At 33.0% G+C, this 14,981-nt stretch overlaps 1 protein-coding gene across 1 annotated transcript in view; it reads right to left on the bottom strand.

The window, feature by feature from the left end:
- Positions 1 to 14,981, bottom strand: part of prima1 (proline rich membrane anchor 1) — a 130,664-nt gene that overhangs the window by 81,247 nt on the left and 34,436 nt on the right. Inside the window, exon 2 of the mRNA XM_051919788.1 lies at positions 1,840 to 1,990. Within this exon, the coding sequence (XP_051775748.1) occupies positions 1,840 to 1,990 (151 nt within the window). The remainder of the gene's footprint in view (positions 1 to 1,839; positions 1,991 to 14,981) is intronic.

Genomic DNA, 14,981 nt, shown 5'->3' with positions numbered 1-14,981 from the left:
TCTTATTTATACAGTAAAGACACGAGGGCTAAACCTTTTTTGTATATAGACTTTTTAATATGGTATAATAAATTCTGGTATTCTTAATTACCTTAAATTTCTTTTGCACAAATGGGTATGCTTGGTTAATTACAACACTTCATGCATCCATCTATCCATTCTTTCATCCATACATCCACACTTATAAAATGCATAACTATGAACATTTCCTTGATTTGTTTTCTCTAAATTAGCTGGACTAGACAGAAAATGAATTATGAAGATTTTATTAAGCTAGGTCACAATACAGGAAAACTATTTCTGTCTTATAAGCAGCAGCATGAAGGAAGGCAATTAACAGTTCTGACATTAAAGCAAATCAGTTACATTGATAGTTAATCAATAAAGACTTATCACATACAGTCAAACACATCTATCACAAGTGAATAGCTTTTAAACAAATTAAAAAAGCAAGCAGTGAAATGCACCTTAACCATCTCATTGATTTTTTAAAATCTTTGCCATACAGCAAACAAACAAAACTAATTTAAATAGTTAAAGGTTAAAAAACTTTTCATTTGATATTTTTTAAGTAAAAATATTTTGAAGATTTGGATCCATAAAAAATCAGAAATAAGTAAAATATATTAAATTGTAAAAATATTAGAGCCAGTTATAGTGCCCTATTAGATGTTTCAAAAACAATTTTGCTTTGATTTGTTAAATTTGACTTGACAGAATGGAATGTTATCTGTTTCTACTTAAAATCAATCAAAATATATATACAAAAAAAATGTTGCAACAAAGCCTGTGACTCTTTATGCAAGTAAGAGTGGGTTACATAAGACACAAATAAATTACAAAGTTTGGCTGAATAAAATGTTTATGAATGCTAAACAATTCAAAATTATACTCCATATCTCATTGTGTAACCATAACATATGAGGTCTAGAATTATGTCTAAAATTCAATGTTTTTAAATGAAAATGTATTTTTTACTCAATTTTATAGATATGTGTCTGTGAAAATATACAGTGATACTTAATGTACTATATTTCAAAACAACAAAGCACTATGCTAAAATCTTTACAAAGATTACTACACCATATTATTTTTACCCTTTTTAAAATTTATGTGAGCAGTTACACCAAGACTAAAGAATCAGAATTTCTTAATAGTTTCAGTATTAACATACCATTCTTAACATTTTATAATATGCAGAGTAACACTATAAATACAGCACAAACAAATGATTTCCTGTTTAAAATAATATATTTTTATTTAATAACACTGTATTGCTTCTTTCCAAAACAAAGAAAAAACAAAAAATCAAAAATTGCTATTTGCAGTATAAGTATTTCACTTATTTCACTTACTGATTTCTTAATATTTATATATTTTTCCATGAAAGAATACTATAAGAAAACTACATTCTGAAAACACAATTGATATTTTATTCAGACTTTCCTTGAGACCAAATATCTAATAAAACCCAATTAATATTGGGTCAATTAAAGTGCATACATTAAATAAAGAAAACATTTGATATTTATAATTCCTTACGTAAAATAATAAAATAATAAAACTACATTCCGAAAAACACATTTCATATTTTATGCAGAATTTTCTTGATGCTGGAAGTTTAATGAAACCCAATTAACATTAAATAAACCAAATATTCACTTTCATAAATGAAGAATGTCAAGAAAATTAAAAATACTTTGCTATGTATTTTTCTGTTTAACAACAGTAGATTAGCACTGGTATACAACATTAAAAGTAATATGGTCACAGACCTTTAAATGAGTACAAAGTAGTTTTGGGCATGTTATATTATTTTACAAAGTAATAGTAACTCACGTTCAGAAACCAAGAGCCTGGGAGGAGGAGGAGGTGGTGGTGGGGGAGGTAGAGGTGGATATATTCTACATTGACAGATTAGATGACAGTTGTCGCCAACCTTCTCTTCTGTAGTCTTTGAGCATGATCGCTGAAGTTCTCCCTGAGTAAACTAGTAATGTAAACAAAAAAAATAAATAAATAAAAGTTTGATGTGTTATCTACAATCTTGAACTGGCAAGACGCTTACTGTACATGAATTCAATCTTAGTCAGTAGGAAACTTTACTTTAAAGAAGATGTTTCTTGAAAGTTCTCTTCCCTTGACGGTACAGTTATATTTAAATGTGAAAGTGCTCTTCACTCATAAATTATTCCTCAAGGTAAAATAATATATGTTGTAAAGGAAAAGTAAATCTTTATTTTTTGATAATTTGTTGCATATTAAATTAAAACTAAATTTTTAAATTTACTTTGCTCATATCTGTTTCCAAGTAAACAAAAAATACATCTAAAAAGAAACGTATATTTATAAGGAACGTATATTAATCTGAAAAATTCTGAATAGTCAGGTATTAGTGATAATTTAAAATATTATACTTACTTTTACTTGCCACAGAAACTTGGCATTAAAAAAAATCAAAGACATTAGCAAATGTGCAAAATGATAAAATAAAGAACTTACGTCCAACTACCACCACTCATTTCACATTTTTAAAACCATCCATCCACCTTCTAATCCACTTATCCTGGGCAGGGACACGGGACAACTGGAGCCTGTTCCAGCATTTATTGGGTGCAAGGCAAGAACAATCCCTGGAAAGGGTGCCAGACTATCACAGGGTTAACACAAACACATATACTAAGGCAAATTTAGCAATGCCAATTAACCTAACCTGCATGCCTATAGAATATAGAAGGAAACCAGAGTATCTAGAGGAAACCCATGTACAGTAGACATGGGGAGAACATGCAAATAACACACAGGAAACATCCAGAATGCAAACCTTGGTCTCATAACTGTGAGGGAGGAGCACTACTACTGTGCCAACATGAAACCTCATTTTCATTCAGGCTCATCTTCTGTAAAATCTGCTTTATATGTTTTGCTTCAATTCTGGCTATTGTGTTGTTTGGATAAAAGATCAAGTTATATTGTCTGCATACATTTACTAATATGTAGTGATCCTCCAAAATTATATTGCTTGCAAACATTCCTTAATATGTAGTGATCCACTCCAAATTGATAAGGAATATGATTAAGTCCAGACACAAACATAAACATAAAACAATGCCCATTTTACACCAGTACAGTACTTTAATCTAGGGAAGACACACAGATACACACAAAAAAATGAAAATGAAGCCCAGTTATAAAATTTGTCCAGAGACCAAAATAGGGACAGAACAAAGCAAGCTGCAGCCTTATAAGACATACTGTAAGACAGCATGTAATGTGATTGTAGAAAGCATAGTGATTAAAAAACTGACAAGAGATACAAAGCAAATTCTGAAAAGGAAAAAAAAACATTTTCTGTAAGATTGCCAAGGATAAGTGATCTTATTGATTTTCTTCTAGAGGTACGGTAACTTAAATTGATGCAATGAAGAAAAAGCATGTGATATCTTTCATTTAGGTTTTCAGAAGTCATTTGACTCATTTGGATGTGAGTAATTCCTACTAAAACTTCAAGGAATTTCCAGTAAATTTTTTAAAAGAGGATTAGCAACAGTCTGCAGAAAAGAAAGCAGTCTGTCATAATTTGGGCAATTTTATCACAAATATTGTTGTTTAAAGGTTTCCTCCATGTAGCAATGTTTTCTCTCCTGCTGTGTTCTGTATGCATACATAATTAGATAAACAAAGTATAAAGAAATTCTATTAGTTTCTTGATAAATTAAACAAACAGAAACATATCATATAGCCACGGGAGAAAAATGTTTTTCAGACAGAAATGTAAATTCTTGCTCAAAAAAATACAAAGACTGAAACCCAGGTTTCAGGGACATTCTTTAGAAAAAACATACGAACCTCGATAAAACAAAACAAAAAATAAATTACAATGGAAGTTGTGGTTCAGCATAACGCACCCTTGAGAGTTCAGCTGAAACAATCTGTTTAGTTGTGGTAACATCAGAGTCATAAGGATACTGACGATCTTGTTTACAGAGGTGTAAGAGAACTAATACCATGAATAAAATGTTAAATCATAACTTATCAGATTGTAAATTCCCACTACTGATTTCTGGAATGAAAGATAAAAAATTTTTATTATAATTAAACCTGGTTTTGCAAGACTTTCTTTATCCAGCACAAAATTTTATTCCTAGAGTTGCTAGAAAGATGTTTACAAGTACAATATGAAAATAAAAATAAAAGAATTGCCATAGAATTTGGATGTCTGACTCCTACTCCATTTTCTCTTCTCCATAATTAAGAGATTGCTCCACTGGAACTGGAGAAATGCAAGAAAAGCCAAAAGCCAAGGTTACAGTTTGCCTTATTTACAGGTAAGTTCAAATTAAGTATTCTGCTCTGGTCCTAGTTGTGAAGCACATTTATAATTATTATGTAATGTGGTACATGCTATTATCTTTAGTATGATCATGCAAAACGTACAATATCACAGAAAGAATAATATTTTCCGGTCGAAAAAGACATTTTAATTTTAATAACATATTGTTACTGTTTATACATTTACATTTACTTGCTTGGCAGACGCTTTTATCCAAAGCAACTTACAAAACAGGCACAGGAACAGGTTTGGTTTGGTGGTAATTGGCCAATAAAGTTGAACTTGAATATTTTGTCTAAAGTAAAGGAGGAGCAGACTACTATTTGTCCTGTAAGTCATCAAAATAAAAACAGTATACTGTATTTATCTATCCATCCGCTCAGTGGCTAGACCCACTTACTCCAGAAAAGGACAAACACCAATCCATTGTAGTACACACTTATGAATGTGATGAAATGTATAGTCACCTGACAGCATGTTTTAAACCCGGGAGATCAAATCAACAGAAATGGAAGGGTGAACATGCAGAATATAAACAGATAGAACCCCATTATTATACAGCTGGGGTCACAATACCAAGGGAACACTTGAGTTCAATATAAAACAATTCTGTATCTCAACATATTTTTTACATTTAGTGTTTATCCAATACCTAATGATTGATGAATTCCAAGTGAATAAATACTACCGAATGCTTGTTCTTATTTTCACAATCTGAGTTATCCAGCATTCAGTCTTCCTGTGTTAGGAAGTCATTATTCTCTTTCTAATTAAATTATTTTACTAACTTTGGCTGCTATTATTGTGAAATACAGTCAAATGCTAACCTGTAATCGATGACAGGTCTTTCACACTACAATGGAGGAATTATAATTGCCATTACAAACTGTTTCAACTAAGAAAAATTGTTTTCTTACATGAACTGCTAGTTAAATGTCCTCCTATGAATCCCATTTTTACACTGTTTTAATCACTTCACTCAAAGGTAGTAAGCAACTTGCAGATTGCTTGATGCTGTCCTAATGTAATTTGTTATTTTCTGGATAATTGTAGCATGTAATTTTCCAGGATAGTCTATAATTTTAATATTTACTATTATCCAAAATTATTTTAATTTCAGGAACTTCTCCATAACCATACTTTGATACGAGTTCTGAAACTCTAAAAATGGTTTTATAACCATCTCCACACCAAAATGATTTTCAAGCACTATACTTTCTTCTTCTGACTCCACATTTTGCCTTTGTCAATAGTGCGGCTTTATAGCATAGTTGCACTTGATTTGGCTACATCTTTGTTAGTTTCTGGATTGCCTGCATTTCCGATTCAGATTGTCTTTTATATAATACCAATGACAGTTTTCATCATATTGCACCTACTTACAGCCTAAAGCTCAAAAAAGTAAAGTATGTATACAAAAAAGATAAAGATCATCAAAAACTAGAAATAAACTGAATTACTTATAGTCCCACTATAGCATGAAAAATATAAAAATGGTTAACATTTGACCCATTGAGTCATTCTAGCTTCCATATAATCACACATCTCCTTATTATATTAAAAGCCACATATGCAATCAGCCCACTATTAATTACTTTTCTGAGTCATACAATCCATTCATCACAGAAGTAAAACTACATTGCACTTGAAATAACCATCTCTTTAACAGCAATGTGGTTCTTCAAAATGTAGCATTTAATGCGGTCAACTATAACATCCCTCTAAATGAACTCATAATGGCTTTTGGTCTGCTTAGATCTGCAACATATTAGTACTGTATTACTGTGATTCTCTCTATCTAAATACAGTCCATTTTAACTGTGATACAATCTCTGTCCTTGCTGGCACTACTCAATGCCTGTGGTTATTCACTTCTCATTAATTTAACATTTCAACCTGTAAAGTAAGCTTTTAATTATATGGATGCCTTAATGCATTAATCTACTTTAATAATATATCAACTTTGTTATGATGTATCTGTTTGTAAGGTGTCTTTATCATCAACACTAGAACATAGTTAATGTGTATCTTTTATTTATCACCTTTGAACAATGACTCTCAATTTTTTACTTTCATTTCTTTTTTAGCATTGTCGGCTATTTTCATCTCTCATACTATGTTTTGAAATATGATAATCTAATAATTAGACATACTGTACATGTTTTTCTTTTCCACTTTAGAGACATGCTATTACATCTGAATTTAGGCACTGAAGAGTTGCCTGACAAATAAAGTGGCATTCACAATAAACCAGTTAAAACTTAAAACTTGTGGTTTACTTTACAACGTATTATTCATTAGGCCTGCTGTATATGTATTGCATAGTAGTAGAGGTGAGATATGCTGTAAAGTGACTTACATATTGGATTAAGGTGGGTTTGAGAATGGAATGTTATATTAATAAGGAACTGCAGAAAACAAAAAGACAGGCTTTGAGAAGTAGTGTGGAGAAATATGGAATATGAATCAGTATACATTCATAATCATGTACACTCTTTAGACACTGCTAAAGTTGTTAACTACAAACCAATGCAAAGAGTCAATATTTATTGGATCGTTTCACCACAAGGCTTATTTCTGTCCATTAATGGTACTATAGCTTGCTTACCAGTGAGATTACAGCCTGAATGTGAAACATTTAGAGGTCACTCCATTCTGAATATTTTATTTGTATTGTTACTACAGTTAGGTCCATAAATATTTGGACAGAGACAACTTTTTTCAAATTTTGGTTCTGTACATTACCACAATGAATTTTAAATGAAACAGCTCAGATGCAGTTGAAGTGCAGACTTTTAGCTTTAATAATAATAATTCATTACATTTATATAGCGCTTTTCTCAGTACTCAAAGCGCTATCCACACAGGGAAGCGAACCCACAAACTTCCACAGTCTCCTTACTGCAAAGCAGCAGCACTACCACTGTGCCACCAACCTTTAATTCAGTGGGGTGAACAAAACGATTGCATAAAAATGTGAGGCAACTAAAGCATTTTTTAACACAATCCCTTCATTTCAGGGGCTCAAAAGTAATTGGACAAATTAAATAACTGGAAATAAAATGTTCATTTCTAATACTTGGTTGAAAACCCTTTGCTGGCAATGACAGCCTGAAGTCTTGAACTCATGGACATCACCAGATGCTGGGTTTCCTCCTTTTTAATGCTCTGCCAGGCCTTTACTGCAGCAGCTTTTAGTTGCTGTTTGTTTGTGGGCCTTTCTGTCTGAAGTTTAGTCTTCAACAAGTGAAATGCATGCTCAATTGGGTTAAGATCAGGTGACTGACTTGGCCATTCAAGAATTTTCCACTTCTTTGCTTTAATAAACTCCTGGGTTGCTTTGGCTATATGTTTTGGGTCATTGTCCATCTGTATCATGAAATGCCGCTCAATCAATTTGACTGCATTTAGCTGGATTTGAGCAGACAGTATGTCTCTGAACACCTCAGAATTCATTCGGCTGTTTCTGTCCTGTGTCACATCATCAATAAACACTAGTGTCCCAGTGCCACTGGCAGCCATACACGCCCAAGCCATCACACTGCCTCTACCGTGTTTTACAGATGCTATGTTTTACAAGTATGCTTTGGATAATGAGCTGTTCCACGCCTTCTCCGTACTTTTTTCTTACCATCATTCTGCTAGAGGTTGATCTTGGTTTCATCTGTCCAAAGAATGTTTTTCCCGAACAGAGCTGGCTTTTTTAGATGTTCTTTAGCAAAGTCCAATCTAGCCTTTCTATTCTTGAGGCTTATGAGTGGCTTGCACCTTGCAGTGCACCCTCTGTATTTACTTTCATGCAGTCTTCTCTTTATGGTAGACTTGGATATCGATACGCCTACCCCCTGGAGAGGGTTGTTCACTTGGTTGGCTGTTGTGAAGGGGTTTCTCTTCACCATGGAAATGATTCAGCGATCATCCACCACTGTTGTCTTCCGTGGACGTCCAGGTCTTTTTGCGTTGCTGAGTTCACCAGTGCTTGCTTTCTTTCTCAGGATGTACCAAACTGTAGATTTTGCCACTCGTAATATTGTAGCAATTTCTCGGATGGGTTTTTTCTGTTTTCGCAGCTTAAGGATGGCTTCTTTCACCTGCATGGAGAACTCCTTTGACCGCATGTTGTCTGTTCACAGCAAAATCTTCCACATGCAAGCACCACACCTCAAATCAACTCCAGGCCTTTTATCTGCTTAATTGATAATGACATAACGATGGACTTGCCCACACCTGCCCATGAAATAGCCTTTGAGTCAATTGTCCAATTACTTTTGAGCCCCTGAAATGAAGGGATTGTGTTAAAAAATGCTTTAGTTGTCTCACATTTTTATGTAATCGTTTTGTTCACCTCACTGAATTAAAGCTGAAAGTCTGAACTTCAACTGCATCTGAGTTGTTTCATTTAAAATTCATTGTGGTAATGTACAGAACCAAAATTAGAAAAAAGTTGTCTCTGTCCAAATATTTATGGACCTAACTGTATGTACTGTACGTATTTTTGCACTCGGTTCTTAATTGTCTAAGTTATTAGCAAATAGTAAAAAAAAACCAAAATGAAACAGAGAACATTCTAGTACTGAGGTGCAGTTCCTAGAACACTGTAGTGGTAATTGAAAGTTTCCACAACATTCTAGTATTAAATAATAGTTTCTACTTTAGCCCTTTAAGATGACAGCGTCTCAGCAGAAACAGAAGGAAAGATGGTACAAAACCTGCACCATTTGCACCAACGTTATCAAGTATTCCTCAATGTTTTAAGTTGACAAAGGACTCTGAACAGCTGAAGTTTGGAAGATCTAGTAACAGAAAGAACAACAACCTTTTTTGATGTCCTTACGGAAAAAGGCAAAGAAAAGTCTCAGTTATTTCTCAAAGAACCACCAGAACATTGGACAGGCGATTCGATCTTAAACAAATTTTGTGAACTGTCGGCACACATGACATAGCTGAAAGAGGAACGAGTCTCATTGAAAATTACAATGACATAATGACAAAGGACAAGAAAAAGAAACAGTTTACACTTTGACTCATCACAGACTATCACAAGATTTTTCCAGCTTCACCAAAAGCAATACTAATGCTGAAGAGCTACAAGTGTGGAAAACTTGTATGCTGTTCAGTTCAGATAACATGAAAACTGCCAAATGGAGTGATCTCTAAATGATGTTAATTTTCATTTAAGGTTAGTATGTTTGTTATAAATATGATAAAGAATAAAACTAGCCTTGTGGAGTACCTGAATCTGTTAACTTTTTTTGGACCACCCTAATGACATAACATGTTATAACATAACAACACAACACCACATTCTCAAACACTCTTAATACAATTTCCAATTGAATAACACCCTGCTTTTTACTATTGAGGAGAAATACGAGGGATGTTCAAAAAGTTTCCGCACTTTTATATTTTCGTTGGAAACGAGGAGTAGTAATTGGACATTAAAAATGACTAAAAAAACTATGTAGAAAAGTGATGTAATTTGTTTTTGAAATTCTTAAAGAACAGAGTTAAAAAAAAAGTGCTTTTTGAACATCCCTCGTATCTATTGTCAAAGGCTGATTTCCAATGTTTATCTCAAATTCTAAATCATGTCACGTGTAACGTTTTGGTAGACACAGGTAGAGCGTAGTTATACTTCTTAAATGTTTATTATTGCAAGATTAATATACTTTCTACCACCAATCTCAAAGAAAGATTAAGCAAGCCTGGTAGGTAACTTTTACCAAACTTTTTGATTTGCGTATGAAAGAAAAAATTATGATTAAACCTGAGACATTGACATTCAAAGGACGCAAAAGTATGATCAATATAGACATCTCTAAGGGTCTCAATGACAAAAATCTTCCATGTACTGAAATATTTTAAAATTAAAAACAGTTTGAAAATATTGTCATGGATGGGTGTATTTGGTAGAAACATTTCAGGGCTTTACACAGGTATCATACTCTGTCTGAGTCACCAGATTCCTGTCACAATTGATTGCAGACAGTAGTGATAGCTGCATAAAGCAACACATACCCTAAACCTTTTCATCTCATCCCAAAAACATAGATATTATATTAATCAAAAAGTATAAATTAGTCCTATATGACCAACGCTAAATGTGTGCACATGCCTTCCTACAAGTGGACTGGTGACCCATCCAGTGCTGCTTCATTTCTTGCACTTCTGGATTCGGCTCTGACAACTTGAGACCCTGTAGTTATTAAAAGGATATGAAAGCTGTATAAACTTGAATTATTTAATTTATTAAAACCAGATTATTAAATTTTAAAGCCACTGTGGTAAAGGTTATATGTACTAATAAATAATATACATATTATGTAATTATTATTTGAGAGGCTTATTTTCTTTAATAGTCAAGCCAGCTATGTATCTTTCATTATGGACATGTGAACTGCTGTAGTAGTAGGAGGAAAACAAGCCTGTGTTACCTAAAATAAGCAGCACTGTTACTATTGTAAAATCTTATTCAGATGATCAGGATATAGGCGAATTCCAATTTGAATGCAATAAATAATTATTTTCATTAAGGTCTGTTAGCTTGAAAGCAGCTTATCAGTCTTGTAGGAAACATCTATGATTCTTACAACTGTCATAAAGAATTTCACGTTTTGTTTGTCATTCTAAAAATTTATGGGTTGCTTAATTAAACAATTTTAAACCCTAACCCATATACTCATGACAAATGCTTTTAGACCATGCAAGAATTTATTAATCAAATAATAAAGAATTCTAAAAGTTTGCTACTGTCATTACGAATGGAAAATAGTTTTAATTAGTTAACAGTTACTCTAATCTGCAAGTTTTACACTATGTAAATTTGTACATTTCCAAAGCAATCATAGTACAATGTAATTATCCAGAAACCATATACAGCTCAGACTCTCCATGTAAAAAATTTAACAAAGTACTGTACAGATATACTGCACTTTCCTGCAATGACCTCCAAAGATTTCTGTGATGTGGTCAACAGTTCTTACACAGAACCATAAACAGTTGAAGCTGTCATGTAGTTAATGTACACTTACAGGGCTCTGGATTGTTCATTCCACCAAAAATGAACTCAACAACCTGTCAGAACTAGATTCCATACACATAGGCTTAATTTCCTCTGGTGTCCTTGGGTATGTGATTTACCACTAAATTGAAAGAGTTCTGCAATTTTTGAGCTTTTTTTGGTAAATCATGTTTTTTTATTTAATATGTATGTGAGTTACCAGGTGTATTGGATATTGTTAATGGCAGATACTATATATTTTGTTATGTAAACAACATCTTTTGTTGGATGTTGCAGACTCTGTGTCTGTCCTGTTTTTACTGTTTGCCTCTCCACTGTCAAATTGATGTAATAACTAATTAACTATAGTACCACATGCAGATTAAAGCAGTGGAAACACTATTCATGATATAAATGGCTGAATGCATTACCATGAAGAATGAACTACTTGCCAAAAATAGAATGTCTACAATGTCTGTCTGGGCTGCCATTTAAGCTGAGAGGTAAAATAAAGTCATCTACTTCACTGTATAGGTTAAGCAAAAACAAAGGAAAGAGAAGGCTTGAATTTGCCTTTTAGCTCTGAAAGTGCACAAAGTTTGTTAAGCCTCAGAAACACTTTCAGCTGTGATCAACAATTTATCAATAGGACATATTTTAAAATACGTAACATAAAAATAAAGCTTTCCTATGATAAAACCATGTAATGGTTTAGATAATTAATAAATAAATTCCTGAAATTTACATTGTGCAATCATATTCCAGTAATAGACTTCTATTATTAAGCAAAACTGATCTCAATGAGTTTCAGCAGCTGATTTTCGGTTTTGTTTTGTCTTTTGTTCCCCTAATATTGAATCATCGTATTACAGTAAGCGATTTGTTAATTTATTCAGGATTACACCGTGAGACCTTGATGAAAAATGAACCTGCAAATAAAAATGCTAGACAGCTGTCATTCTTCTAGGTGCATGAAAACACACAGTATTCAGTCACTGTGTATTTCAAGAATCCTTGAGCCCACTGATTTTGATGTCTTAAAAAATTCACGAATGATCTTCTTAATCCAGGTTTTCTTGCAGAATTTTGCCCCATTCATCTTTCCATCTATTTTAACAACATTGACAGTCCCTATTCATGAAAAGCATTCTCATAAGATGATGACCCACCATACTTTACAGGAGAATTTAACCCAGCAGTTATACAGGGTTTGTATCTGAAATACATTTGTATCTCATAAGCCCACATGTCCTTAAGTTACACGCAGTAGTGTATATGAAGTACCATCTAGGGCAGGGGTCATCAAATAGATTTGACCAGGGACCAAATTTAACAGAGGGAATACAAACCTCACACATACTTTAAAGAAACTCTCCATTAGCCACTGACTGATAATAAATGTATGTAATTGTAATTACTTACAATTTGAGATAGCCTCTCATTCCCTCCCATTCTAGTCTAATACATTTATCATATTTTATGATAAACTAATGAACTTTACTTTGACTTCAAGAATACAATTAACAATATGAATTTAGTGTTTGACGATTAATGTGTGCTGGTTAACATAACGCTTTATTTATGTCTCCCAGGTATTTCAGAGACTTACAAGCTGGCTGCTCTGAGCTTTCATGGTAGACCATATTCTTAGGTACTAATACTGCTTACCAATTCTACACAAGAGTGGAGACAACTTTTATGATATTGATGATCTATGCCACCTGAACAAAAGTGAGAGAGAGTCTGTTTTCAGCTATCTTTGAAAAAGCAAGTGACTTAAGTTAAATTATTGAAGACATACAGTATTTATTTGAAATTATTAAGAAATCAAACTAAAAAGTACAAATTGTACAATTATATAATAAATTTCCAAAACTATCAAACATCGGCTGATCTCAGTTTTTCATAACTTTTTCTCGGTTATGTCAGTTTCAAAAACTACAACTTAAGATAGCATTAAGATGCACATTAAGTGACATTTTGTCTGGTTTTAGATTATGCAAACATAGTTCGCCAATAGACATCTGCTACTGACTAAAAATGATCTGAATGAGTTTCAAAAATTACTTTTCAGATCTTGCCTCTTTAAACAGTCCTTGAGTCTAGTAATGTTAAAAATGAAAGTACTTGTTTGGTGTGATTCTTCTAATGAACATGAGATGACTTTTCTGTTTAAGTAAGAGAAGCAAGAGTGATCTCTTACACCGAAGGTGTGAAAATTTTCATAAATTAAATTGGCTTCAAAGCCAACGAGACCTATGCTACTTCCTTAGCTTCTGTACATACTAACAGTATTTATCAAGAACTATGTGCAATGACTGCTAAAGCCTCTCCAACAAAAAAAGCCTTAGTCCATAACTTGAATCAAGAGACATGTACAGACTAAGCATTGTATCCCCTTGTAGTACCCTAGCTGCCAATTTTGATATGCAAACACAGGTTTGATATTCAAACACAGACACATTTTCTGTAATGGGTTTCTGCTGCATTGTTCACAGATAGTTCTTGCTATGTGTGCAGTGTTACCAGGATATTATCCAAGGAGTAAGTGCAATAAATGAGTTTAAAAGGAAACTATGAAAATAATAATGGTAAGTATAAGAATTAAACCAACATTTTCTGTTGTACAAAACAAACGTTTTAAAATTGAATGTCACATAAAGGCTCTCAACACAAACAATTTTACTGATGCATGCCAGTATGAGATATACAGTGCAACAGGAGCAAATTCTGAACTTGGGACCCCAGTATAATTGATAACTTGACTGTTCCCACATGGTATCTCTCATGCTGAAGATACATGCTCAGTGACAATATGTACTAAAAGGTACTAAAGTTCAAACTAGGGGAAAAATAACTTCAAAATGCACAGTAGCTGAAAATTAAACGAAAAAAATAACCTACAATGAAAGATAAAATGCACAGTAGCTGAAAATTAAAGACAAAATTGAAGTACCTCATGTGGAAAAGGAATAAAATCTGGTCATTTATCATTTTTAGACAAGTATGAATATCCATTCATTTTCTGACCCCATTTGCAGTACTTTATTGCAAGGGCTAAAGACTATTTAGGCGTGAGTCCACCACACAGCACATTCATATCCAAACACCATTTCACTTTCTGAACTCACTTCCAGAGGTGTGTTGCAGGTAACTGAACCCTGACTGGGTACAAGTCCACCATTGGAGCACATTCATATCCAAATGCACACTCTGACTTAGACTGGCCAATATAGTATAATCTCCAATTAATCTAACTTGTTGTCTTTAGACTATGGGAGAATAAAGAAGCAAACACATGAACAGTAAGTAAGATCGTTATTCACTTTTTCTCATTTCAGTACTTAGTACTTAGCACTTTGTGAGGTGTTAATGCTCCCTGCAACACCATTATACAAGCACACTGTAATATTCTTAAGTAGACATTATGACAGAAACAAAATGACACAGAAATAAATTAACCATAGTTACTGATTTATAGCAAGGGTGTAGATTTTTACTGCGAAATGTACTTTTGTTTTCCCAATAAGTCTTTTCTTTCCCATGCAAAAATAAATACATACATATATGATAAAATCATAGACAAACTAAGATAGTCTTATTATGTACTGAATAATTAGGCATAATTCTCATAAATAGTACTTTTTA

This window comes from Erpetoichthys calabaricus, chromosome 16, assembly GCF_900747795.2.
Source record: "Erpetoichthys calabaricus chromosome 16, fErpCal1.3, whole genome shotgun sequence".
Classification (NCBI taxonomy): domain Eukaryota; kingdom Metazoa; phylum Chordata; class Cladistia; order Polypteriformes; family Polypteridae; genus Erpetoichthys; species Erpetoichthys calabaricus.
The sequence above is the reverse complement of the archived record's forward strand: the minus strand, read 5'-3'. Positions and strand labels throughout refer to the sequence as shown.